The 16,246-nt window shown below is 37.0% G+C and overlaps 1 protein-coding gene across 1 annotated transcript in view; it reads left to right on the plus strand.

Annotated features, from left to right (window-relative positions):
- The window catches only part of MALRD1 (MAM and LDL receptor class A domain containing 1), an 832,608-nt gene that overhangs the window by 656,191 nt on the left and 160,171 nt on the right, over positions 1 to 16,246 (plus strand). Inside the window, 1 exon segment of the mRNA XM_027847861.1 lies at positions 8,669 to 8,870. Coding sequence (XP_027703662.1) covers positions 8,669 to 8,870 — 202 coding nt within the window.

Here is a 16,246-nt window from a genome sequence, read left to right on the forward strand (position 1 = left end):
CTTGACTGATGATTAAAAGTGTAGAACCATTTTTAAAATACAAAATATTGTATCAGTGCATAAGGTATGATTGCCCACATAACTTTTCTCATTTTAATTAAAAACCTAGGTACAATATGTGCTTAAACTATTGTAAGGCCACTGAAGAGTTTTTTTTCTTTTTTTTGTAATTGAAATTTGCTTTAGGTTTCCTCTGATTGAACTGAAATATTTAAAGCCAGTGAAATCAGCATATTGTGGGGACTGGAGCAGGCTCTCAAAGCAATGTTGTCTGTGCTTAGGGGCAATTACATAGAAATATGATGGTAGAGTTGCTTAGCTAAGTAGGTAGAAAGAGGAACCAAGTGTTTTCTTCATTAAAGGATATGTTTATATATATGTCTGTCTGTCTATCTATCTATCTATCTGTCTATCTTACTTATGTACACACACACACATATATATATACACACACACATACATTCACACACACACACACACACACACACACACACACACACACACACACGCACACTTTTACTGAACTGGGGAGAAAAAAAAAAGTAAGCAAAGTTCTCTCTCCCTAGACTGAAAGAAGATATTTCTGAGACCCAAGGTGGTATATTAGGCTATTTATCCTTAAAACATAGTTTCATGGATAATACTGAAGCTAAGTTCTCAAATTCAGTACAGTAAAAATGTAGTTGTACATCCCTTCAATACAGCCTCCATAGTCCATTTACATGCCAACAAGTGTGGGCATTTATTGTTTCAAAGTTATTGAAGTGTAGTCTTGCAAAACTTAAGAAAATGTTATTTTGAAATGATTGAGATCACTGGCCTGGCACATAGTAAGTACCAAATAGATGTTTACATTCATTCATTAAGACATAGAGGTACTTTTCCTGAAAAGCCAATGTTGAAGGACATGGTGGAAAAGGCTGTTTTTAAAATGGTCCTATACTCTGGAGTGGATTTAGAAGATCTGGGTCCAAATACTTCACTACTGACCCTCCCTGTATAACCTTGGGCAAATCATTTTACCTCCCTAGGTCTTAATTACCTCATCTGTAAAATGAAAGGGTGGGTAAAAAACTGTTGGGGGCACCTTTTAGTTCTAGATTTATGATCCTATTTTCAGTCTGATATCTAAGAGCACTGGATTTAGAATGAGAGATCTTAGGTTCAAATCCCAGTTTTTCCACTTACTCCCTGTATAACTTACATGACCTATAAGTCATTTCACCTTTCTAGGCCTCGGTTTCCCCATTTGTAAAATGAGAGAGTTGGACTAAATAAGTTCTATGTTCCCTTCCAGCTCTAAATCTATGAACCTATGATCTCCCCTGTAAAGGTTACTAAGGAAACATCATCAGAAGTGTGAGTGATTCTAAGGCAGCATCATACAGTAAATAAAGTCCTGGACTTGGAGTCAAGAATACCTGGGTTCAAATCCCATCTCAAATATTTATTATAAAGGTCACCCTGGGTGAATTATGTAACCTCTCTGTGCCTCAGTTTCCTCACTCTAAAATGAGGTGTTTAGATTTGATCTCTAAAATCTGTTCTAGCTCTAAATGGATGATTGTATGATTCCCTCAGCCCACCCCAGCCAACATACTCTGTTCCTACTACCTTAGGTCTGCAGTTAATACTGACAACTGGTCATTTAGGTCTTGAAGGTCTGAGAACTTTTAGGTGTGTTCTAAAGATGTACATTACTGGTTCATGAGGTTAAACTGGGTAATCTCTGAGGCTCCTTCTAACTCACCCATTCAGTGATTATTCCAAATGCCTGCTCTGAGTACTTTACAACCAATGCTTTGATCTGATGATTTTTATCTTTCAATGACTCACTATACAGAACTAATATCTTCATTTAACACTGAAGATCCTATGACTGGCAGGGCTAATTTTATGATATTATTTCTTAACATTGTGATGTGAAAAAACCTTGACATGATCTCACCAAGAAGAATTGGCTCCATTATAAGTGGCACCACCTCCATTTTGGTGAAGACAAAGGAAGAGTTAAATGCGTGAGTCATGCAGAGTCAACATGAGACCTAAGGGGAAAAAAACTCAAATTTTCCAGCTCCCCCTTTAGGTCTACAGCCCACTGTTATTAAAGCATATTTAAAATGTATCGATGGATTTTGTTAAGTCAACTATGCAGTCTCCTGCTCAATTAACCACCTTTGGGGGGAGGGAGTGTAAGCCAGAATAGAAAGCCTACTGAGCTTCACTGACAGACTACCAAGTATTTCCCTATTTCTTTAGTATGAAAAAACCAACATGTTTGGAGTTATGAAGTCAAACAGAACAAGTAAGTCAGTGTAGCTTAATTCCCTCCTCTTTATTCTGCCTTTTTGGTCCTTCTGAAATTGGTAGATTCTTTCTCAAGTAGTTATTGCATGCTAGCAGCCTCATTATGTAAATCATTGGCTTTATAGGAAAGGGAGATGTGATGAGTTAGTGATGTGCTTTAGAGATATTACTGTCCAGCCTTTACATGTAAACCACTACAAGTAGGATAACTGAGGTAGGAGAACCTAGAAGCACAACGCAAACCATCAGCTAGGCAACTGGGACAGTGGACAGAAAAATAGATGTGAAGCCAAATTATATTGACTCCTGGCTCTGTTCATTCATCATTCTTTGTCACAGTGGTACAGTGGCAACATCACAAGATTAGAGGCAGATAATCTTGGGTTCATATCTTAGCTCTGCCACTTCCAAACCGAATGACTTTGAAGAAGTCATTTACGAGTTTGAACTTCAGTTTCCTCATCTGCAAAATAAAAAGGGATGAAATAGAAAACTTCCAAGATCTCCTTCAGTTCTAAATCTCTGAGTGTTTATTCTCACTGTGTTTTATTACATAATCCATTAGAGAAAGCTTTGTTTTCTAATTTAACAAGGGGACATTGGTAGAATCTCTGTTTTGGCCTTACTAGCCAAGGACTAAGTTAAATTGTCTGGGTTCTGGACTTTGTAGTTCAGGTTTTACAACTAAATACCTTCTTCACATTCCCAGAAATGCTGATATAACCATTTCAGGGACCACTGGAGCTACTTTTGTATTGATTTCAATTCTTACAATATTAGCTGCTATTTTGATTCTGGTTTTTCTATGCCTTCAAAATTTTGAATATAGAAATAGAAACCGAGTTGTGATATCTCTCTAATATACCTATTCTTCAAAGTTATCACTAGGCTCAGGGAATTCGAATTAATTGCATTGCACTTTCAGTCGATTCTTTGCCAGTAGAATATACAATTGGTTTAACAAAAGTTGAATGCCTTTTAAACATTTCTTTCTGAGGTCTCATTTTCCATTTAAAATATTACCATCCCTTTCCCAAGAATGGGAACTATAGGAGTTAGATCTCTTAGAGAAGTATTTTTGGCTCTGATGGTTAGGAGGTAACCTTTGACTTGGGTTCAAATGGACTCGATCTTACTGTGCCCTCAGCTTTGCTTCACTATAAAATGAATGTGCTGGTGTGTAGATGGCTTGTGAGACCCCTTCCAGCACTGTTTCTATAATCCTCTCCTCTTGACAGCTCACAGTAGACAATGCTCCAACTAGGAAGGTCTACTTACTCATTGTTCCTTTAATACATGAAGGAGAGATCAAAACAGGTTAGTGCCATTGGGGTTCTGTGGAAGGAGGTTCCAAAACATGGTGGGTTTTATAGGGCCCCTATTTTGGTTAAATATGCCCAGGAATTTGGGGGGAAAGGAATAGGAACACCTAGGAAATTGACAGCTAATTGATATTTAGACTCTCCATGGTGGGAAAAAGGTCTTTGGACCATTCTTTGTCAAAGTGACAGAGGGGACTTGAGCCTCTCCAGTTGCTTCTTCATTTAGCTTGGCAAATTGGCTACTTAAGTACTTACAGATCCCCTGTAACACTTGAATCCCAAAGTGTAATTTTCGGATTATTGGTGCCTTACACTGTATGATTAACTGGGGGATCCAATTAAACCTTTCCTTCTTTGGAAGGACCTTGGCCCCAGGGGTAGTTTTATAAATCTAGAGTATACACCTATAGATTACTGGGCAGGGTAAAAGCACACCAGAAAGGGAAAGGACTGTTTTCTTTACTGAATGTTGTTTAATTAAGTAATGGTTTTGGGTATGAGTCCTTAGTATTTGTTTTTTAAGGTTTAGTGAAACTTTTCCTATATTTGATGACTTAGCCTCAGTGTTTGCATGAGTGGTAAGGATCTTTTTTCTTTTTCATGGATGCCTAGATGAGAGTTGATACATGATGGTCCCAAGGGAAATCCTAAGTGGGAAGATGTGAGCCATATAGAGTATTAATTATTGATCGGTCTTCAAGAGTGAACCCAGTTTATGTGCTCTCAGTTGAAACATGGGCTGTATTTGTAACTCTACTTAATTACTTGCCCAGTGCTCTGCACACAATTAACATACAAAAATGTTTGTTGATTTTAATTGAACTAATTATTTTAAAAACATAAGCTGAAAGGTCATTGTTGCCTAGGAAACAAATATAACATGCTTTTCTAGAATGTTCAGTTTGACTTTAATTTTTATTCCCCATTAAATTGCTCTATGTTTCTATAGGATTATATAGTTGTTCATCAAATTCTATCCAAGTTTAAGATTTCTTGACTTCCAGGGTTTTGCATTTTTATTGAAACCTCAATGATTTAGAGCTTCAGACTTGGAAATAGAATTTCTCTACTAGGGAATATTGGGAACACAAAATGGAGGCCCACCTCATTTCTGGTTTCCTGGAATGTTATTGGTATTCTATAGATTGCCTGAAATACCAAAACATTTGCTCCCCCTACTGTTGACGTCTGTGTATCACCATTCTTTTGCTGTTTTGGAATACATAAAATGGCTCTTGAATGAAAGAAGTATGGTTGGGAATTAAGGTTGACTAAAGAATGAATAATGACTGTGGGACCATAGAAAGAAACCTGATGATCAAAAGTCTTGTTCCAATATGGAAAAAAAATACTAGCCATATTTTTCTCACTAAGAAAATCCTAGCAAAAATAGAAAAGAAGAAATTGAAATAGCATGCAAATCATATGGTGTTATTTCTACCTTTTTTCTTTAGATTTGCCAGGCATTTCCTAAAAAGCACTGGGATAACTCAGAACTGTTTTTATTTCCATTATATTTCGAACAGCATGACTAAACTGTCTAAGAAAATCAGTTTAGCTTGCATTAGACCTCATCAGACCTTGGGTAATTGTTTTCAAATCAAAATCCATCTCCACTGCAAAATATTTTTCTTTTTTATTTTTGCTTTTATTTTTTTAAAAGTTGAATATTGATAACTATTCATATAGAATTGTTAGCTTACTTAAAAATTAAATCAAACATTTCTTGCATGAACTGGATTGGATACTGGTAAAAACAATACTAATTTATGCTCATGTGTATATATTATAGACATTCTCATCTTATCAAATATCAAATCCTAGTTTTGATTAGAGACTATCCTTAGCAGTCAGAGATTCTAGCTTCATGTCTATTTGTGCTTTGGCATTCTATGGAGATAATAATGTTGATAGAATACATTTTTAGTCCCCTAATATTAGTATGACAAAACCATGAAGCAGTCATGAGTCAATAATTTCCTGAAGTGGAGCACATCTCTAAGAACACATCATGACCCACTAAAGTCTTATTGCTTATTCATTCAGTTGTACCAGACTCAGGATCCCATGAACCCTAGCACACCAGGCCTCTCTATCCTCCACTATCTCTCAAAGTTTGCCCATGCTCATGTTTGTTGCTTCAGTGATACTATTTATCCATCTCATCCTCTGTCATACCCTTCTCCTTCTGCCTTCAATCTTTTCTAATATTTTTCTAATAATGTATTTTCTAATATTTCTAATATCAAGGTCTTTTCCCGGCTTTTCATTATGTGGCCAAAATATTTAAGTTTCAGCTCCAGTATTTATCCTTCCAATAAGTAGTCTGAATTAATTTCTTTAAGTATTGACTGATTTGATCTCCTTGCTAGCCAAGGGACTCTTAAAAGTCTTCTCCAGCAGCACAATTTGGAAGCGTTGATTCTGCAATGCTCAGCTTTCATTATGGTCCAACTGTCACTGTCTTACATTGCTACTGGAAAAATCATAGCTTTGAATATGTGGACATTTGTCAGCAAGGTAATGTCTCTGCTTTTTAGTATGCTATCCAGATTTGTCATAGCTTTCCTTTCAAGGAACAAGTGTTTTTTTTTTAATTTCATGGCTACAGTCACTGTCTGCATTGATCTTTGAGTTCAATAATATAAAATCTGAGACTACTTCCATTTTTTTTCTACCTCTATTTGCCAGGATGTGATGGGACAAATTGCCATGATCTTCATTTTTTTTTTAAATATCAAGCTTCAAACCAGCTTTTTACACCCTCTTCTTTCACCCTCATCAAGAGGCTTTTTTATTCCTTTTCATTTTCTACCGTCATAGTGGTATACTCTGTATATCGGAATTGTTGATATTTTTTCCTGGCAACCTTATTTCCATCTTTTGATTCATACAGCCTTCATTATACAAAATGTACTCTGCATAGAAGTTAATTAAATAAGACAAATGTCTTACTTCTATAAAAGTAGAATCTTAGTCATGGAAGAGATCTCAGTGATCATCTGGTCCAACCACTACTATACATAAATCCTACCTGTAGCACAACTGTAGTCATCCATCCATCGCTTTAGTACACCCAGCGATGAGGAACTGACCTCCTACTGTGGTAATTCACTCCTCTTTGAGGTAGCTCTAAATACAAGTTCATAGGATTTAGAGTTGGAAGAGGCTTTCAAGATTATGTGGTCATAACTTTAATTTTGTTTATAATTGAAGAAACTGAATCACAGAAGGTCATAGAGATGGTAAGCAGAAGATTCTTTATTTGTCCCAGCAATTAGGACACCAAATCAAGTTCTCTTTCAACTATATGAAGAAGCTGTGTGGAGTCAGGAATAATCAATCAACTGACAAGCATTTATTAAGCACCTGCTCTGAGGCATGCACAGTGCTAAATGCTTCGGGTACAAAGAAAGGCAAATAGAAAGAGCCCCTGTGTACAAGAGTATAGTCTTATGTGGAAGATAATATGCAAGTACTAAGGAAGATATGAGTTTAAATCCCACCTCAGATCCTTCATAGCTGTGTAGTACTAAGCAAACCAATTAACCTGTCTCAGTTTCAGTTTCCTCAACTGTAAAATGGGCATAATAACAGCACTACCTCACCAGGTGATTGTGAGGATCAAATAAAAAATTAGGTAAAATCCTTTGCAAACTTTAAAGTGCTTCATAAATGTTTGCTATTAAGACCAAAAAAAAAAGAGGCAAAAATTCTGACCAAAAAAATCTACATACCTGCACCATCCAATGATTAGTCTTAGCTCACCCCTATAGAATCAAGCTGAGCAAAGTTAATCCATCTTCCACGTGAATAAATGAAATAATCTTTGAAAAACACTTAATCACATACCCAGCAAAACTGAGCATATTCTTTCAGGGGAAAAAATGGACATTTAGTGAAATAGAGGACTTTCAAGCATTCTTGCTGAAAAAACCAGAACTGAATAGAAAATTTGACTTTCAAATACAAGACTCAATAGAAACATGAAGAGGTAAACAGGAAAGAGAAATCATAAGAGACTTATTAAGGTTGAACTGTTTACATTCCTGCATGGAAAGATATTTGTAACTCATGAGACCTTTGTCAGTATTAGGGTAGTTGGAGGGGAAAAAATTACATGTACGTGTGTATAGAGAGAGAGATAGAAGGCACATGGTGAGTTGAAGATGAATGGGGTGATATCTGGAGAATAAAATTAAGGGGTGAGAGAAGATTAGATTGGGAGGAGAAAGAGAGAGGTAGAATGGGGTGATTATCTCAAATAAAACAGAAAAGAAAAGGCTTTTACAGTGGAGGGGAAACAAGGGAAGGTGAGAGGGAATGAGTGAATTTTATTCTCATCAGATTTGGTTTAAGGAGGGAATAACATACACACTCAATTGCGTATGGAAATCTATCTTACCCTACAGGAAAATAGGGGGGCAAGGGGACAAGAGAGCAGAAGTATGATAAAAGGGTTAGCAGATTGGGTGAGGGGGTAATCAGAAGCAAACACTTCTAAGGAAGGACAGGGTCAGAAGAGAGAATAGAATAAATGGAGGGTGGGATGAGATTAAGGGAAATATACTTAGTTTTTCACAACATGACTACTATGGAAGTGTTTTGCAAGACTACACATGTTTAACCTGTATCGAGTTGCTTGCCTTCTCCATGACGGTGGGTGGGGAGGGAGGAAGGGAGAAAATTTGGAACCCAATACTTTAAAAACAAATGTTAAGAAAAAAACACTTAGCACAGTGCCTGCAGCACAGTAGGTGCTTATTTAATCAACACTTATTGTCTTCCCCCACCCCTTGCACATGACAAACCTTCAAATACTTGGTGTGCTTTTAGATCCACATCTAAATCTTCTTTCCTCCAATATAAATATTTCTAATTTCTTGAGCTAGATCTAACATGGCATAGCTTTAAATCCAGGCAACACCTGGAGCCCTTAAGACATTACCAAATGAGTGTATCTCAAGTTTCTAGTGGCTATTGTCCTTCAAATCTCAAATTCTGAAGAGTTGTTTTTTCTTCATTTTTTCTCTCCTTAGGTATATATTGTAGAAGAATCTGGACTGGCCATTCTGGTGTGGTCTGTGATTGGAAACAAAGGCAGGGACTGGATGTATGGAAATGCCCTTCTTTCCAGTAATGGCCCCTTTAAGGTGGCCTTTGAAGCTGACCTTGGAGGAGATGATTCCACTTTTATTGCTATTGATGATATCTCTTTCACCCTGGAATGCGCATCTGGAGGTAAATGTAAAAAGAAACCTGTTTCCTATTAATGGTGGCTGTTTGTGTATATAACTAGAGAGTAAAGGAGACCATCTGGTAATGCTCCTTTGTGGCTAAGGACATTTCCACTCACAGGTGGAGTAGATGTGATTAAAGGAGCACCAGAAAAGCCCTGCTCCTATATACATGCCTAAAAGTTTGTCTTTATTTTGTTTTACTGCCGTTAGACATACATTCTTTTAATTGGCAAACATCTATTTCCTAGGGAATGCTCCTAAGTGAATACTGTTAAAAGGGCAGCATTCATTCACACCTTAGCATGAATTAGCTTATTCAGACGGTTCTTTTCCTAACAATTGGTTACAATGGCTCACTGAAAAGAATTAGCATTTTGAAATGGTGGGAGTTTCATAAAGAAAGAATATATTAGGAACATGGGTAGTATTACCTCAGTAAAGCAACTCTTAGTGAATATTTGGGTGAGGGTATTGTACAACAAAAAAAAAATGATCATTTGAAGGTTAAAGGTGTCTGGGAGATCAGCAAAGACAAACTTCACCTTCCTCCCAGTTTGCTTTGGGCATGCCATACCTAGAACCAGTTGGCTATTATCTAAGTAATAGATACATATTCATAAGAGAGGAATAAACTGACTGAAAAATAAAACATGCAGAGAGAAGGAAATATTCTTAACTTACAGCTTCTGTAACAGTATTTTTTTCTTGATAATCTCAAACTCAAGATACTGAACTCTCATAAGAACCAAGAATAGGTCAGTGTCATTGTTTGGGATGGAAAATGACAATTTGTATTTTTAAGTAAGGAGACCATTAAGTCAGTACTTAACCACCTTCTTAATAATTGCTGTTGATTGTTCTGTGACAACGTCTTAATATTTAAAACAATCCCAACATTATTCCTTGTTTCACTTTTTTTTACTGTATGAATCTTCTCTAAGATGAAAAATGATATCTTAAAAATCAGCTGTCTACTTTAACCAAATCTGATGTGAAACTCAAATTTGCCAACACGTTGGCATCTCAGCCTTTTCCTGTTTGTCCTCTCCAATCCTCTTGAGTCCCAGAAGTTTGTAGCTTAGGTGCCTTTAGTTTTTCCTTTGTGTCACATTTTATCCTGGTATTTTTAATATGTCTTTTTATAATAGCATTTCTTTTTCTCTCTTTGCAAAAAAACCCTGACTCCAGTTACCCACCAATACCAAATTCCTTTGGTCACAGAAAAGTTTTGGCTATTTGGTGTTGATGGTAGTCACAGCTCCTCATAATAGTACCTGGTCTCAATTTACCCTTGATTTTGGGGCCTCTGTCCCAGCTGCCGATCTGAGTTCACCAACTCATTCCACACTCAATAGCCAGTAGAAGCTAATTACTACTGTCACCTTCTCATTGGAGTCAAGGTTAAAATGAGGAAATTAGACTGAAAAGGTATCTTTATCAATCTTAAGAAAATCAGACATCTGAATGTGTGGGCAGCAGCTCCAACATATAGCTTATGTGTGAATTGGCTGTCTCTCACTGAGTTCAGAGAACCGGTTCTACTGTCAGAGATGATGAAGCCAGAGGTGGGAACTGGACTATCAGACCATGACCTGCCTTGTCATTATAGAGTTTTTGTCCTCTGAGGATTTTGAAATCCAGAAGGCTTCTGAATAGTTGCTTCTAAATGGCTTCTGTTAATGACTTGGGTAGATTGTTTTAGAATGCTCTGAATTGGGTTGTTGCTTACTCATATTACTATCAGTTTCTTTTTCCACCATCGTTAAGTTATTTACATACAGATTGCTCATAACATGGACTTACATGTCTTTAGGTGGGATTTATTGATGTGGTAATATCTAGGATATACTGATTAATTTTATCCAACTAAATAAGAAAGCCAGTTGATTACTAGAAAATTGTCTGACATGCCTAGCCTGATGATATTTTGAAAAAGAGATTGTTGTGGCTTCAATTTGCATCTTTCTCAGCATGATGAAAACAATAGACCAGTATAATTTCACTGGGTATATCTATTGGATTTATAACTATTGTGTTTGGGGGAGAAATAAATTATTAAAAAATATTTTCACAAGTTGTGTGTGTGTGTGTGTGTGTGTGTGTGTGTGTGTGTGTAAGGGGGTTGGATAAGATCTCCTTCGAGGTCCTTTACAATTCCAAATCTATAATCCTGTTATCATAGGATCACATATGGTCCCAACCACACATACACATACATGCAATGCACACAAATGCATGTATACATGTATAATTATAGGTATATATGTGTATACTTGCATATATGTATGCACACACATATAGTCACAGGATTAGCATTGTAAGGCATATTAAAGGACATCTCATTCAGTCTCCTCATTTTACATTTGAAAAAAAATTAGGCTCAAATAGATTAAGTGATTTGTTGATGTCACAGAAATAGCAAGTTTCAGCAGCAAGATTTGAACTACTAAATGGAAGTCCTTCATTTTATGCCATGACACATCATCATCATTCTCATAATAGTTTGCATTTATGTATCACTTTACAGTTTGCAAAGTGCCTTAAAAATATTGTCTCATTTTATCCTCAAAATAAGTCTGGGAGGTAGGTGTTATTATTGTGTCTCCATGTTACAGATTAGGACACAGAGAAAGACAACTTTGTTAAGTGATTTTCTCAGGGTCACAGAGCCAGTGAGTGTCTGAAACTAGATTTAAACGTAGGTCTTCCTGACTCCAGATCCAGCACTATAGTCTTCCACAGAGAGGTGTGTGGTGTGTGTGTGTGTGTGTGTGTGTGTATGTGTGTGTGTACGTGCGCGCTAGACTTCAACGCAGGAAAACCTGAGTTCAAATCCTACCTAAGACACTTATTAGCTGAATAACACTGGACAAGTAACTTTATCTCTGTCAGCCTCAATTTCTTCATCTACAAAATGGGGATAACAAATACCTTGAGGGTTGTTGTGACAATCAACCTTAAAGCACTGTATAAATGCTAGGCATTTATTATTACTTGTGTCTATACATACATTCATACATGTATATAAACCAGTTTCCAGAGAACCTGTAGTTTTGTGGATGTAGGTATGCCAACCACCACCATCACCATCACCATTGTTATCGTCATTGCCTAATGGCCAGCGTCCTAGAGATATAAATCTTAAAGTTAGCTAGGCCAGTCCTTTCATGAAGTTTGGTCATCAGCCTTAGACTGAAACTTCTTCAGCTTGTTAGGTCTTGCTATAGTTTCTGTTTCACTGTTAGAACTTTGAAGTCAGGTATTCAGCAAGCATTTATTAAGCACTTACTAAGTGTGTAAAGTACTTTACATTGTGTGAAGTACTAGAGATACGTTGAAAGATGAAAAGATGATCCCTACCCTTAAGCTTACATTCTAATGGAGGAGACAGCATATAAATAACTTAGAATATAAAGGTTATATAGAAAGTAGTGTTATTGTTTAGGGGTTCTTTGGTCATGTCTGATTCTTTGTGAACTCTTTTGAGGTTTTCTTGGCAAAGAACTGGAATGGTTTACTCATTTTATAGTTGAAGAAACTGAGTAAAACAGGGTTAAGTGACTTGCCCAGGATAATACACTTGCCTAGTAAGTGTCTGAGGCCAGATTTAAACTCAGGAAGATAAGTCTTCCTGACAGCTGGTCTGGTGCTCTATCCATTGTACCACCTAGCTGACTGTATAGAGAGTAGAAGGGAGGTAGTCTCAGAGGGAAGGCTTAAGGTGGAGACCAGAAAAGACCTCTTGGAAAAGGTAGAATTTCCATTGAATCTTGAAATAAATCAGGGAAATGAAGGGGGAGAGGTGAGATAGGCTCAGCATTCCAGATGTAGGGGATGGCCAATGATGAAGAATAAAAGGAAATCTTCAGTGGAGGATAGACATATAGCATTTTATAGATCCACTTTCCCAATCTTTAGAAGCTTGCAAGGTCAAAGACAATTCCAACATTCCTTCATCTAAAAACAGGGAGAAGAAATGCAAAGGGTCAAAGAAGAGAGACCCAAACATGAAGGTCACATGGTGCCCTAGATGAGCAGCATCCAAAGCATCTCCCCATCCAGAAGCTCCCTACATTACCTCTCTCATTCAAAGACCAGCTGGATAGGCACACGATAGATAAGGCTTTCCTTTTGGCCAATCAATGCCTCCTGACAGTTTTCAGCTGTGGCTCATCCCTTCATTCTCTTCTTATCAGATTATAACCAGTTACAGAATTTCTGCAGATACTCCAAATGGAGAAGGGGGCCCTGCCCTTGCACATTATAATGCCTTTGAAGACTTGGACTCCTCAGCTTCTTTTATGTGGAGATATCATCAGATGAGCACATAGAATATGCCCACTAGCCCTAGCCCCTTATTACATTCTTCCCCTGTTGCAAAATTACCTGTCCTTGGCAAATTGGTTGATGTGTTTTGAACCTATTATCCCAGTCCTCTATCCAGTATTGTTCACGGAGGTCCCAAAGAAGCATGAACATCTTCTATTCGCTTTTCTAGTGTCATACAGTAAAGTCTCAAATTCACAATCTGATACAGCCCCACATGTACACATGAAAATCACAGTTGTCCCCAAATACAGTTATGCAGATTCAACAAATAAAGTATATTTCAAAAAGTTTAAAATTTTTTTTTAAAAAATTCAGTTTAATTTTTTTTGTTACAGTTTTAGTTCTAAACTATCTCCTTTCCTCCTTCCCCACCCCACACTAGAGAAGGCTACCATTTCACATGGACTTCTAAATATATGTAAAACCATACTACGAATACTTCTGTTTAGCAGTAATGCAGTGTTGATGGAACTGTGAACTGATCCAACCATTTTGGAGAGTAATCTGCAATTATGCCCAAAGACTTATAAAACTGTGTATACCCTTTGACCCAGCAATAATACTATTAGATCTGTTTCCCAAGGTGATGGGGGGCAGGGGAAGAAAAAAGATTAAACTAGGTTAAAATGTAACAGGGAAATATTTTAACAAAAATAAATAAAAATACAATAAAACATAGATAATACATTTTAAAGCTAAGTCAATATGTGGCTTTGTAAATGGTTTAGTGGATCCTGTTTCTATTTTGATTTAGCACTACAAAACTCTTTAACACTGTACACAGCTGTAAAACACCACAACAACAGCTAACATTCATGTAATCTTTGGTATGTACCAAACACTGGGCTAAGTAAGTGCTTTGCAATTATCATCTAGTTTGATCTTCAAAACCCTGAGAAGTAGGTGTTGTTATTATCATCCCCATTTTACAGATGAGGACACTGGGGCAAACAGAGATTATTTTTTTGAGTTACTTGCCCAAGATCACGTGATTTGTCAGTGCCTGAGGACAAATTTGAACCCAGGTTTTCCTAATTCCAGGCCAACCAAGTACCAAAGAAAACCCAAATTATCTTCAAGGATTCCTGAAATTCAGAACTCAGGAGGAATCCAGCTGAGCTCTAGATAAAGTCTCCAGACATTTATATATAAATATATATATACATATATATATATGTATATATATATATCTACAGAGAGAGAGAGTACACCCAAATCAAATTCTCCAATGGATCCCTCATACTATAGAAGCAATCTGAGTGGAATTCTAGAGTCATCCAACAATAGGATTAGAGAACTCCTTTTGAGAAGTTCAGAATCATATAAGTTTCAGACTAAGAGGAACTTTTTGAGTCTCCCCATAAATCCATCCAGGAGGCTGTGAGCTACCCCTTTGCCCTGTGTAGTCACTAAGCTTGAATCTTTTTTCTTTCTCTCAGATTCTGTGTGTGCTTGGCAGAGGACATCACAGATTTTTTTTTTAGGGGAACAGGTATTGTACCTGTTCTTCTAATCCTACAAGAGTAAACTCCTCTTTCTAATAAACTACTTGAGAATGGCTGATTAAAATGATTCTCAACTGAGAATTTTTTTGGGGAAAACACAATGATATGGGATTGATGCAATGGTATTTGAGGAATTACCCTTATTTCCTCCCACCCCTAGAAATGTGAGGGGAGATGTAGCCTTGCTCTGGGACCTAAGACTCTTCTTTTAGAGTAGGTATTGATATAAGGATCTTTGGATTTTATATATAAAATCTAGTTATCTATGTATATGAGATAACCAATTATAAACTAATATCCTATACCGATGCCTAAGTGTGATGTATCAAAAACTGTTAAAGAGGCAGTCTGGTGTAGTAGAGGGAACTGGGAAGGGAATTAGGAAGATCTAGGTTCAAATCCTGCCTCTGACACTTGTTAGTTATGTGACTGTAGGTTAGTAGTTTATTTACTCGCAGAGCCTCATCTACACAGCGGAGATGCCACCCATTGTAAATCTGTTGCATAGCTGTTGTGAGGCCTAAATGAGATCATGCATGTATTGCATGTAGGACATTTTAAAGTATTGCATAAGTGACATCTATTAACTGTATTACAAACCTGAAAAACCTTTGAGCCTCGGTTTAAGGACATACTTCTTTCATTTGCAGACCAGCTTAACTAAGTTCATTGCGACTCATCACCAGTTTGCCTTCAGAGTAATAAGTAATAAAATCTTTGGGCAAAACAAGTCTCTAAGTCTGGGTTGCAATCTGTGACTTTGGAGGGAGTCCCTGTAACAAAAATCATATCTCCTTGAAATATTGAAGCCTGGAAGCCTCCTGTTATATACTCTACTTATACAGTTGTCAAAATTCCAGCAACCTCATCACTCTGGAAGACAGGCAAGAAATTGAGAAACAATTAAAAGTGATTTCTCAGCAGAGGAGCTGAAATACCTTTCACAATGTTGATATACTAAAGCCAGTGCCAATTTTTTTTTTGGTAGGAAGGCCCCCAAGTTTTCACTCAAAGACTATAGACCCTTAATTTATACATACTTCTAACAAGAGTGGTTTTCTAGCTCATAGTAGGCAGTTAATAAATGTTTGTTGACTGTTTATTAAATTGACTAACATTAAAATAGAAGGATTGGGGGCTCCTAAAAGTAAAAAAGAAGGTCTTACTTAGAAGCAACACCCCAAAAGTAAAGGGGCAATCACAGCAACTGGAAAAGGACAGAAGGTAGCAGTGTTTGAATCTCAGGGAAACATACATAGGGACCTGAGTATCCCCAAAGGCATCACTGCATTATAGCATAGTATCATAACTAGGTTTCAGACTATAATGAATTGTTGTTTCAGTTGTTTTTTCAGTTGTGTCTGACTCTTCATGACCCCATTTGAGGTTTTCTTGGCAAAGATACTGGAATGGTTTGTCATTTCCTTCTCTAGTTCATTTTACAGATGAAGAAACTGAAGCAAACAAAGTTAAGTGACTTGCCCAGGGTCACACAGTAGTAAATATCTGAAGACATATTTGAGCTCAGGATGATGAGTCTTCC

The sequence above is a fragment of the Vombatus ursinus genome, unplaced genomic scaffold (assembly GCF_900497805.2).
Source record: "Vombatus ursinus unplaced genomic scaffold, bare-nosed wombat genome assembly UNPS02005459.1, whole genome shotgun sequence".
NCBI lineage: Eukaryota > Metazoa > Chordata > Mammalia > Diprotodontia > Vombatidae > Vombatus > Vombatus ursinus.